This window comes from Dysidea avara, chromosome 8 (genome assembly GCF_963678975.1).
Source record: "Dysidea avara chromosome 8, odDysAvar1.4, whole genome shotgun sequence".
Taxonomy (NCBI): Eukaryota; Metazoa; Porifera; class Demospongiae; order Dictyoceratida; family Dysideidae; genus Dysidea; species Dysidea avara.
Window position 1 is genome coordinate 37,296,070 of NC_089279.1, and position 12,478 is coordinate 37,308,547.

The window sequence follows — 12,478 nt, forward strand, 5'->3', positions numbered from 1 at the left end:
GCACAAGTCAGATTATGAATCACTTGAAGAACATAACATTTAGTTCCCTGTCAGTTTGGCTTGAGGACAAAACATTCTTGTGAATCACAACTGTTACTGTTACTGATGACTGAGAGTGTATAAACAGTGGAATAGAGTACTGAAATGGTGGGAATGAAATTTTTTTAAGTTCAATATCATTTTTTACATCAAATAAGTACAACTCCTCCCCTTAAGTAAGTAAATAAACAGTGTTGGGAATAACATGTCTAATAGTTATTGCATTTTGTGATTTCAAGTAATATAATGCGTTAGTATTTATAGTCTAGTAATATAACTTTAGTTACTTTCTAGGAACCCATTGTTCATTATATTAGTAATGAAAGTAATTGTTACAGTTCGTTAGCGACGTGTAACGATATTCATAACACATTAGCAGGTCAATTAGTGTTACTCAACAGCTTAGTGGCTGCAATAATCTATAGCTACTGTTCTGATCCCCTATCATAGAATTATCCATATCAGTTATCCATATTATCCACACCTTAGACAACTGGTCACGTGATTAACCAGCAATGTTCAGGTATGGCTGAAGTGGTAAAAACAATGAGCATCTCTACACAGGTGCAAGAAGCCAGTAACTATATTAACAGGAGTGTTTAGTATATGTTAGCTCAGTAGCTAACTTGTAAGGTGTAAAGGAAGGTGTACAGTCAGAGCAAGAGTAACTTAATGTAATGTATTAAGTTACTTTTCATTTGGAGTAATATGTAACTGTAACTTATTACATTGCCCAAAAGTAAAGAGTAATATGTAATATATTACATTGACAAAGTAACTTTCCTAGCACTGTAATAAATAGGATTCCCCTTGAAGTCAGTTCATCTAGCCTCACCACAACACTTGTATGACTTATAACTCAATACTGTACTTTATTACTTGTCTGAAACTAACTATCTGTGAAGGTTCAGTTCAGTGTGCAATGTGGCACTGCCACAACAAACTTTGGCTTAAATTTGTTTTCTGACATAATTGTGGAAAAGGCTCATTGTAAACGCTTACAAGATAGTCCAGTTTCACTTTTCCCAAAGATTTTCACTTAGGCTCCTAGGTTAGTGGTAAACACCTCGTATAGGCTCTGCCCTCTGTGTTCGCCCTCCAGTGCCTAACTGGTAAAGTTGATAATAAATAAATGAATACTTCATTATATAGTGAATGTACTTTTACAATGCATACATGTAACCAGCTAGCTAGCTAACTTTTTATCATTTGGGAACAAGGGTTAAGTCAGCAGTCTTCCTGGTATTACCAATAAACTGCTATTGTGTATGTCCATAACTGACTTTACACATAGATATTATAACACCTGGATTGGAAACGGTTTTCGCGGACCCAATATACACTGTAGTTATGACGTTGGCATTCTTGAAACAATCCCTGTTATCCGTGCTAGGAAAAAAATAATTATGTTTGGATGCTGAAAAGTCATTTGAGAATCTGAAAACTGATGAGTTATAGACGTGGTTAGTCATATTATAACATGTTGTACACGCTAGTCTAGTTTTAGTATGAAAAAAGTGCGTATTCACATTTTGAAATGGCGTTAATGGTAACAGTTATTATTATTTATTATTATTTTTATTATTAGCACTTTACAGTGACCAGCACTGAAGGTCTGACAGCAACATGTGCTGCAGCCTTAGGATTACCTAACCTAATTTCAGGGACTTAGACCTAATGACGACTTACTTACTGTTAAGGAACATCAGCCCCAGACTAACAATGAGGTTGCTTCCTGTCTGATCTGGCTGCCAATCATGGTGAAGAGTTTTAACTGTCTTCACAGTCCCTCCTGCCTGTTTGGTTTAGTGCAAGATTTGATGACACCTATTGTCTGCATTGACCATTTGTAATTGAAAGTGAAAACAGAGCTCTGACAGTAGTGTGTTTTGTTGTAGGGCTCGTTTTGCAAGTACCTCAGTTGTGTCCAACACATTGCTACAATACTTGGTGATGATGCTACAACACATAGAGGTGTGACACATCTGTATTACACTAATATATAGTAACTGCTGTGCACAGACCTGCTATTGCTGAATGGCAATGGAGCTAAAAGTGTTCTTGTGATGGCTAGGAAATGTCTTGAGAGAGCTGAAGACATCTTTATAGACATTGCAAACAATTCAAAGGCACTTCCTGCAGATAAACCTCCTGAATTGCTGCCAAAGAATGAGTCAGTTGGTAACATGGCACCTCCTGGTGTTGTAGCACCTCCTGGTGTTGTAGCACCTCCTGGTGTTGTAGCACCTCCGACAGAGGGAAGTTACCAGGTTCCCATTCTCCAGTTATCAAGTACTGTATGTACATTACCATATAGTTTATGACATAATTGTGATGTGCCTTAGTCGGCTGCACAGCCTGTCATCGATGGAAGAGGCTAAAATGAAGAATCAGAAATTGATGTCAGTTTACCAGGAACACTTGAGGAAAAGAGCCAGCAGCTTGCTTCCTCAAGATTGCAATCGATTGGTTAGTTTTTGTTATGGACATGTGTCACTGTATGGTATTGACGTGTGTCACTGTATGGTATTGACGTGTGTCACCGTATGGTATTGACGTGTGTCACCGTATGGTATTGACTTGTGTCACCGTATGGTATTGACTTGTGTCACCGTATGGTATTGACTTGTGTCACCGTATGGTATTGACTTGTGTCACCGTATGGTATTGACTTGTGTCACCGTATGGTATTGACTTGTGTCACCGTATGGTATTGACTTGTGTCACCGTATGGTATTGACTTGTGTCACCGTATGGTATTGACTTGTGTCACCGTATGGTATTGACTTGTGTCACTGTATGGTATTGACTTGTGTCACTGTATGGTATTGACTTGTGTCACTGTATGGTATTGACGTGTGTCACTGTATGGTATTGACTTGTGTCACTGTATGGTATTGACGTGTGTCACTGTATGGTATTGACTTGTGTCACTGTGTGGTATTGACTTGTGTCACTGTGTGGTATTGACTTGTGTCACTGTGTGGTACTGACTTGTGTCACTGTATGGTACTGACTTGTGTCACTGTGTGGTATTGAAGTGTGTCACTGTATGGTATTGACTTGTGTCACTGTGTGGTATTGACTTGTGTCACTGTATGGTATTGAAGTGTGTCACTGTATGGTATTGAAGTGTGTCACTGTATGGTATTGACGTGTGTCACTGTATGGTATTGACTTGTGTCACTGTGTGGTATTGACTTGTGTCACTGTGTGGTATTGAAGTGTGTCACTGTGTGGTATTGAAGTGTGTCACTGTATGGTATTGACTTGTGTCACAGTATGGTATTGACTTGTGTCACCGTATGGTATTGACTTGTGTCACCGTATGGTATTGACTTGTGTCACCGTATGGTATTGACTTGTGTCACCGTATGGTATTGACTTGTGTCACCGTATGGTATTGACTTGTGTCACTGTGTGGTATTGAAGTGTGTCACTGTATGGTATTGACTTGTGTCACTGTGTGGTATTGAAGTGTGTCACTGTATGGTATTGACTTGTGTCACTGTATGGTATTGACTTGTGTCACTGTGTGGTATTGACTTGTGTCACTGTGTGGTATTGACTTGTGTCACTGTGTGGTATTGAAGTGTGTCACTGTATGGTATTGAAGTGTGTCACTGTATGGTATTGAAGTGTGTCACTGTATGGTATTGAAGTGTGTCACTGTATGGTATTGAAGTGTGTCACTGTATGGTATTGACGTGTGTCACTGTATGGTATTGACTTGTGTCACTGTGTGGTATTGACTTGTGTCACTGTGTGGTATTGACTTGTGTCACTGTGTGGTATTGAAGTGTGTCACTGTATGGTATTGACGTGTGTCACTGTATGGTATTGACTTGTGTCACTGTGTGGTATTGACTTGTGTCACTGTGTGGTATTGAAGTGTGTCACTGTATGGTATTGACTTGTGTCACTGTGTGGTATTGACTTGTGTCACTGTGTGGTATTGAAGTGTGTCACTGTATGGTATTGACTTGTGTCACTGTGTGGTATTGACTTGTGTCACTGTGTGGTATTGACTTGTGTCACTGTGTGGTATTGAAGTGTGTCACTGTATGGTATTGAAGTGTGTCACTGTATGGTATTGACGTGTGTCACTGTATGGTATTGAAGTGTGTCACTGTGTGGTATTGAAGTGTGTCACTGTATGGTATTGACTTGTGTCACTGTGTGGTATTGACTTGTGTCACTGTGTGGTATTGAAGTGTGTCACTGTGTGGTATTGAAGTGTGTCACTGTATGGTATTGAAGTGTGTCACTGTATGGTATTGACTTGTGTCACTGTATGGTATTGAAGTGTGTCACTGTATGGTATTGACTTGTGTCACTGTATGGTATTGAAGTGTGTCACTGTGTGGTATTGACTTGTGTCACTGTGTGGTATTGACTTGTGTCACTGTATGGTATTGACTTGTGTCACTGTGTGGTATTGAAGTGTGTCACTGTATGGTATTGAAGTGTGTCACTGTGTGGTAATGAAGTGTGTCACTGTATGGTATTGAAGTGTGTCACTGTGTGGTATTGACTTGTGTCACTGTATGGTATTGAAGTGTGTCACTGTATGGTATTGACTTGTGTCACTGTATGGTATTGACTTGTGTCACTGTGTGGTATTGACTTGTGTCACTGTATGGTATTGACGTGTGTCACTGTATGGTATTGACTTGTGTCACTGTATGGTATTGACTTGTGTCACTGTATGGTATTGACTTGTGTCACTGTATGGTATTGACTTGTGTCACTGTGTGGTATTGACTTGTGTCACTGTATGGTATTGACTTGTGTCACTGTGTGGTATTGATTTGTGTTACTGTATGGTATTGAAGTGGTGAGATCGAGATACTCTAATACAGCAGTCACAACCACACGTACATTTCATAGCTAACTCTAGCAAACAAAAGTTAGCGAACTAAAATTATTAATTTAAAAAAAATCCCTACTTTTAGGGGTAATGCCAAAGTAGGGATTTTCCCACATTGCTACAATGCTGAGTAGCTGGGGATTTTCCCTCACAGCTACCATCATCTCTTGTTTCACTACTTTTTATCACTGGAATCCTACTTCATTTTTAAATTAATATTTTTTTATTGCACTAGTTTTTTTTGCTACATCAAGGAATCTTTGTGTCATTGGTGACTTCCAGCACCTTACAAGAACTTTGCTGGAACAGTCTAAGAAAATTGTATTCTTGGTCATCTTACTAGCTAATTTAGCTACCTAGCACAGTAAAACTCATGTATGGATACTAAAAAATACTGACTGATACTAACTCTGTATTTATTGAATTTTACTCAGTATCACTCTGTCTTGGAACAATTTTTTTTTTCAAGTAAAGCTTAGCCAGATGCAAAGCTAGATTACTAGTCATAGCAGTGGATTATTAGTGTGCAAATTTTGACAGAATTTGAATAATGGTCCCAAGATGGAGCATGCAATACTGAATAAAATACGGAGTTAGTATCAGTCAGTATTATTTAGTATCCGTACATGAGTTTTGCTGTGTAGTTTATAAAAAATCTTCCCTCCCACACTGCTGCTACATTTGACATAAGAAACTAACAATTGGTCTTATTGAGTAGTTTTGGAATTACAGCACAAGAGGAAAAGAAATTGTACAGCCATTAATTGTGGTCTACAGAGTTGGGATTTGCCTCAAAGTATTAATCATGGTATAGAATATTAGCTCTGTGTTCACTCATGATAAAAGTTTGAAAGCATTCTAATGGATAAATGAAGTACGTCCACATGTATCCCTTTACCCTAGAGAAATGTAACAGATATTTGAGCTCCACATAAACAGGCAAAACAGATGGTGTATATGTTCACTTGATTTGAAATTTGCTTTGTTGTAATTGAAATTTGCATAATTTTAATTTATGGCTAGTGCAATTATTTCAATGAGCATTTTCCACTGTACAATGGTGTACTGGTGTGAACTATGCAGTTTTCACTGAACACAATTTTTAAATCAAAAGTTCTGAGGAGGACAGATAACTCCTGACAATTTGACATCAAACATTTCACGCTGACACTCCCAACTGTTTGTTGTACAAGTTCAGTAGCTATAGTGACATGTTTATTAGCTCACCTGATGATATTGAGATTAACATCACTTCATGATATAAATAATAGTTATACGGGCACAATGTGGAATCTATGAAATTTGTAAACCTGAAGGCCCGGGCTGTAGTGCACTAGTGAAGCGAGGGTGCTACTAAGGGCCTGAAGGTTTATAAATTTCATAGACTCAACGTTGTGCCTGTATAACTGCTTTAGACTCTATTTTAAGTTACACTCAGATTACTTACCTCATCCATGGCTGTTTCTGCTGTTGGCTCAGCAAAAGCGGCTGGTTTTCTTGCAATAATACTAAAGCCATGGCAACTGTGCATACTTACATGACAAAATAAGTGCCCTCGTTACATCACTGCATGTGAAAATGTATACTGATTGGATAAATGTAGTTTTGAGCATATGTTATATTGTGCCTGAAGGTGTGGAGTACATTTGAAAACAAGGTGGAGTATATGAGATTTATTACCCACCCAAAACAGCCTAAATAGAGTCTAACGGTAGCTATACCTCCCCTATACTAGTGACTTGTTAGTTATGGTTGATGTGATCACTTCATAGAACTTGGACATGTGGAAGAAGATAGAACAGAATAACATGATTGCAAGAATGAAAGAGAAAGCTGTATCCTTATCATGTGTAGTAACCGATAGCAACTAGTGTTCCTTAGCACATTGTACATAGCTGCAGCAGAAGTTACATGAGCGGACATCTCGTATTAGTAAAGCCCCTAAACCAAAGTGTGTGTGTGTGTGTGTGTGCGTGTGTTATTGTAGTGTGTGTATGTGTGTGTCTGCGTGGAGTGTGTGTGTGTGTGTTGAGTGTGTGTGTGTGTTGAGTGGGTGTGTGTGTTGAGTGTGTGTGTGTGTGTGCAGTGTGTGTGTGTGTGCAGTGTGTGTGCAGTGTGTGTGTGTGTGCAGTATGTGTGTGTGTGTGTGCAGTGTGACTCTGTGTGTGTGTGTGTGTGTGTGTGTGTGTGTGCAGTGTGTGTGTGTGTGTTATTGTAGTGTTATTGTAGTGTGTGTGTGTGTGTGTGTGTTATTGTAGTGTGTGTGTGTGTGTTATTGTAGTGTGTGTGTGTGTGTTATTGTAGTGTTATTGTAGTGTGTGTGTGTGTTATTGTAGTGTGTGTGTGTGTTATTGTAGTGTGTGTGTGTGTTATTGTAGTGTGTGTGTGTGTGTGTGTGTGTGTGTGTGTTGAGTGTGTGTGTGTGTCACTTGAGAGTCTGAAAACTGATGAGTTATATACGTGGTTAGTCATATTATAGCATGGTGTACACGCTAGTCCAGTTTTTGTATGAAAAAAGTGTGTATTTGCATTTTGAAAAGTGCACCATTTTTGCTTCCTCTCTCTCTTTCACTGGAGCTAGCGAGAATTTTATGCCATGAATTGATGCTGTATTGACACGCTGTTTAATAGTGATACTGTACTGTGAGTTTAGAGGTGTTATTGTAACAAATTTGCGACTTGTGCCAAATTTTAGCAAGTGGTATCTTTTTGTCTGTTTCACAAATGGGCGTGAAACTCACCAGACAAGCATCTTTTGATCGTTTTGAGTCGCCGAGGTGATTGTCTGTGATAAAGTACATCACTTAGGCTATATTTTGAGTTGGTATCTGTAGTAGATTAAGAACAACAGGCCATCCATTAGTTTCATGCCAACAATCTTTGCTTCCTTGTGTATGGACCCTAAATGTGAGTCATTCTTCTAGATACAAGTTTGGTTTTAATGGTGCCGCAATATCTAAGGATGTGAGGTAAAGAGTTTTAATTGTGTTAAGTCGTTATTTCAAAATTTCATTGTAACCAACCTGTGTAAATTTGAAGGTGACAATGATTATTTGGTCAGTGTACCATCGTTACTGCTGTAAATATGCACAAATAAGAAGGGTAAGGAATAGTTTAACTGTTGTGAATGTTGAAGTGCCGATCGTTTGGTACTTTTTTTTTGCCATTGGTCTGAAATTTTGTGGTACTGTCATGTCCACAGTAATTTACTATACTAAGGTCATACCATGTGTTTCACGGATTGTTTGCCCTCTAGTAGTGAGCCAGTTGGTTTTGTTAGAGTTATATGACTGCTCTATTAGAGTACAGTGGAACCCCTCTAAGATGGACACCATTGGGGAAATGAAATATGTCCTTTATATGGAGGTGTCCTTATTTAAGTGGTTTTCTAAAATTTTAAAATAATCAGTTTTAATACACGAGACTAGACCAAGTGTGGGTTATGGCACCATGTGGACCAGATATGATCAGTTTATTAGCTATAGAAGTGATGTTGGTGTGTGGCCTCTACTACACTATCCAGACAATTAGGCACCACAAAAATTTTAAGACTTGTCTGGATTACTCCGTATTTGATTAGTTATCAAGATGGTTGGCCATACAGATTATGTAGTTTATCCTGTAGTGTAGTTTATTCTTAAAGTGCACCAGCTACTATTTTCAGAAGACGTGGGTAAGAAAATTAACAGCAGTACTTGTATACTTGTTCATATGGCTTCTCGTAACCTCAGCGCTTTGTCTTCCACTTTCGGCATTAAATGATGTAATTCAATTGATTGTTGTAACTGGCAATGAACCTTTGTTACTTGTGTCCGTGATTAGCGAGGTGTTGTACTGTAGTGCTTGCCGTGTCTGGGAATTGTGCAGTGTCCGGTTTATGGAATAGAGAGGTGTCCACTATTGAGGGGGCATTAATACACACATGTATTGGACGTTGCATTTGGGACTTGATTACTTGTCCATTATAAAGAGGCTGTCCGCCATTCAGGGTATCCGTTAAGAGGGTTCCACTGTATCTCGATCTTGACAGGTGCAAAAGCTGAAGTCCTTCCATAATAGCTCCATTTCCTTCCCCTTGGCTACTACACCTGTTACTACTTACAAAATATTTTATTTTTGAGTTTACCAAAACATTGACCCACCGCATCCGCATCCGTGAAACATAAGATTACAGGTTTTTGCAACTGAATTCGTCTCGTTTGCAATAGAATTCGTCATGTTTGCATTACAATTCGTCATAAGCAAAATGGCTCCAAGAAACCAGCCATTCATTAAGAGATGAATTATTTACGCCATGCAGAATTATACTTGAGACACTAGAAGAAGCTAATAGCTGTCTGACTGACTCTGACAAGATAATTCTCGCGAGTGACCACACCCATCACGAATGGTGTAGTAGAGTTTGGAATGTTGCTGGATAGGCTGTAGAGGAAGAATTATTGCCTTATAAAGAGTTGTTTACTACTGTTTTACTTGAACAAGTTCTTGTAGCAACTGCTACACCATGTTTTCGTGTTTTTTCTAGCTGCCATTCTTGTTATGGACGAATTTAATTGCAAAACAATTTAACTACAAAACCGACGAATTCTATTATGAATTCAGTTGCAAAACCGACGAATTCAATTGCAAATGGGACTAATTCAGTTGCAAAAGTGACAAACTCAATTGCAAATGGGACGAATTCAATTGTAAAGTTGCCGAATTCAATTGCATAATTTGTCATGGTCTAAGCTGATCATGCACTGGTTATATATTTTTGTTGTATAATTGTACTGCACTAAAACAACTTGAGCTGTGAAAAGGGTTCTGGCCTTCAAAAGCCTGGGTGAATAAAGCTGTGTACCAAGAGAAATTAAAGTAAAGTAGTGCTGACCCTATCTGGGTGGTAAAGGCTTTAGCCCCATTGGTTGTGCAGTAAATAGTTATTTGTTAGTTTGTCTGGTTAATTTTCAACTATGTAGTAGTGTAAGGGACTGTAAGTCCACACTTTTTACATTGCCACTCGTAACTGGCCTTGTGCAACAGTGTTCAAAAATTGATAATAACAAGCCAAAAAGAAAGCAAACTATACTATGCCATGATATCACATGTTTTACCCCATCAAACAGGACCTGAGGACACCAGGCTCCATATGTAAATTTATGTATTTTGAAGGCCCGTATCACATAGAACTATAGAAGTGAGAACCGCATGACTTATTGTGGTGCATGACTTGCATACAGTCCCTTACACTATAATTATGCTGATGTAGTGCACTACAAATGCCATACAAAGTACGTGTTGTGTTCTTGTGTATTTACAGGTTTTTGCAATTGAATTCGTCGCCTTTGCGATTGAATTCGTCCCGTTTGCAATTGAATTCGTCGGTATTGCAATTGAATTCGTCCCGTTTGCAATTGAATTCGTCGGTTTTGCAGTTGAATTAGTCGGTTTTGCAATAGAATTCGTCGCGTTTGCATTACAATTCGTCATAAACAAAACGGCTTCAAGAAACCAACCCGTTCATTAAGAGATGAACTATTTATGCCTTGGAGAGTTACACTTGAGACACTAGAAGGTAATTGAAGCTGGTAGTACGCGAGGTTGATAGCTGTCTGACAAGTTAATTAACTTGCTCGCGAGTGACCACACCCATCGCGAATGGCGTAGTAGAGTTTGGAATGTTGCTGGATAGGCTGTAGAGGAAGAATTATTGCCTTATAAAGAGTTGTTTACTACTGTTGTACTTGAACAAGTTCTTGTAGCAGCTGCTACATCATGTTTTCGTGTTTGCTCCAGCTGCCATTCTTGTTACGGACGAATTTAACTGCAAAAGCGACGAATTCAATTGCAACAGCGACGAACTCAATTGCAAACGGGACGAATTCAATTGCAAAGTCGCCGGATTCAATTGCAAAAACCTGTATTAATCAACTCATTATTGTATTTAGTGGATAATTGTGTATTATATTTAATGCAGTATAGGATTGTGCTTGTGTCAGCAAGTACATGGAGATGTGTCTGCAAGGAGAGGATGTAATGTTAAGTCATCATCATCTTGATCGATTCTGTGATGTGTACTTAATGGAGATGGACTAAGATGTTCAGTAAAGACTTGAATAGCAACCAGAGAAGGTTGGACACGATTTAAGTGCCCCTAAAACAAATTATGTGAAACTAGTTTTATTCAAGTGGTTTATACGTTGATCTCAGTTTAATTTGGTAAAGTATCATTGTTCTGATTATAGAATATGTCACGACGTGACAATTCTGGAGAAGTTCTACACACCAAACCGCAACTTATTAATTTCACCCCAATCACCAAGCACTTTTACAAAACAAAGTACGTCACCTTGAATCTTACGTGAAGCACCATCCGAATATCTAATCAACCCCAGTCAACCCCATCATTTTTCAAATTTGTACTAGGACTATTGAGGGTCACGTGAAATACCAAAAGAAAGAATGCAATTAAGAGCAATATATTTATGTGGCACTTAGAGCGCGTCCAACCTCCTCTGGGTAGCAACTACAGTTGTCGGAAAAAAATCTCTTCTCCATAATTAGATTGTTGTGACTCCCCTTGTGGGAAGTGTGTTTGTGGTTGTGTGTGTCTGCCTGTGTGATAAACTATGTTAATATAATTATGGATAGTGCATGAATTGACTAGGACTGATTTTCCGAAACAGTCATCAAGACCGTTCATTTAGTCAGAGGTGTAATGAAGTGACTCTAATACAACACACACTATTCTATTAGAACACTCATATGTTCAGTCATTAATCTTCCTGGTTGTGTAGCGCGGCTGATTTCCCATCTGTACTTGAATTGACTGGCTTCCCAATGAAATTGTGCACCTAAGGCTAAGTAAAGAAACCTTGCCATTCCTTCGTCAACACAAAATAGCCGTGTATTCTGAAGCTTGACCTCCACACTTCCAGTAACACGGAATGTTTCAACACACGAACTCCGTTTCCAATCCCGGTCTGTTAAGTAATATACTATCTATGCTTTACAATACATCACATTGGTAAACTTTGTCTATGGTGAGGTGAATTGTGCTAAAAGAGCTGACTTCAAGGGGAATCCTATTTATTTGCTTACTTAAGAGGAGTTGTACTTATTTGGATGTAAAAGCTGATATTGAACTTTAAAAAATTCCATTCCACTATTTATATACTCCCCTAATGACTTTACCAAAGCATTAAATAACAAACTCCAAGATGTTGGCCACTCCAAATAAATTCTGTTTCCCTGGCCCGTGCATCTGGTTACTGTCAGCTATAAGTATTCCATTGTTATTCTTGTGAACTTTATAGGCTCAGCATAAAATTATGATCATGTAGCGGTGTGCTATCAAGTCAATACAAATTTAGGTTTGTGTTACAATTTAAAAAGGATGGTACCAGCTTAAGCATGTATTATAGTTGTGCAGGTAATTAATGGCTTGGACTGTCCACATGCAATTATTCCTGAGTCCAGGACGGGAAACAGAGAATTTATTTGGAGTGACATATTGGCTCTATGAAAGGGATTTGATAATGTTTCACATAAGGTTACTAGCTAAAATTGAATCCTATGACATCAAAG

General features: G+C 38.5%; 1 protein-coding gene across 2 annotated transcripts; it reads left to right on the top strand.

Annotated features, from left to right (window-relative positions):
* Positions 1 to 1,934: 1,934 nt before the first annotated feature.
* On the top strand, positions 1,935 to 11,509 carry LOC136264177 (VPS9 domain-containing protein 1-like). Of its 2 annotated transcripts, none has more exons than XM_066058883.1 (6): positions 1,935 to 2,013; positions 2,062 to 2,331; positions 2,385 to 2,508; positions 6,682 to 6,744; positions 6,805 to 6,860; positions 10,869 to 11,509. In XM_066058883.1, exons 3-6 carry the CDS (start codon positions 2,407 to 2,409, stop codon positions 10,948 to 10,950), a joined length of 303 nt encoding a protein of 100 aa, XP_065914955.1. In that variant the 5' UTR covers positions 1,935 to 2,013; positions 2,062 to 2,331; positions 2,385 to 2,406; the 3' UTR covers positions 10,951 to 11,509. The 2 variants fall into 2 exon arrangements, with proteins under 2 accessions (XP_065914955.1, XP_065914956.1); XM_066058884.1 differs by having other exon boundaries at positions 10,874 to 11,509.
* Positions 11,510 to 12,478: the final 969 nt, after the last annotated feature.

What these genes read in the sequence shown, in the direction of transcription:
- LOC136264177 (XM_066058883.1), top strand. Translation starts at nt 2,407, where the DNA reads ATGGAAGAGGCTAAAATGAAGAATCAGAAATTGATGTCAGTTTACCAG. An exon ending in CAAGAATGAAAGAGAAAGCT is followed by an intron (nt 6,745 to 6,804) that starts GTATCCTTATCA and finishes CATTGTACATAG; the next exon opens with CTGCAGCAGAAGTTACATGA. An exon ending in AGTAAAGCCCCTAAACCAAA is followed by an intron (nt 6,861 to 10,868) that starts GTGTGTGTGTGT and finishes TATTTAATGCAG; the next exon opens with TATAGGATTGTGCTTGTGTC.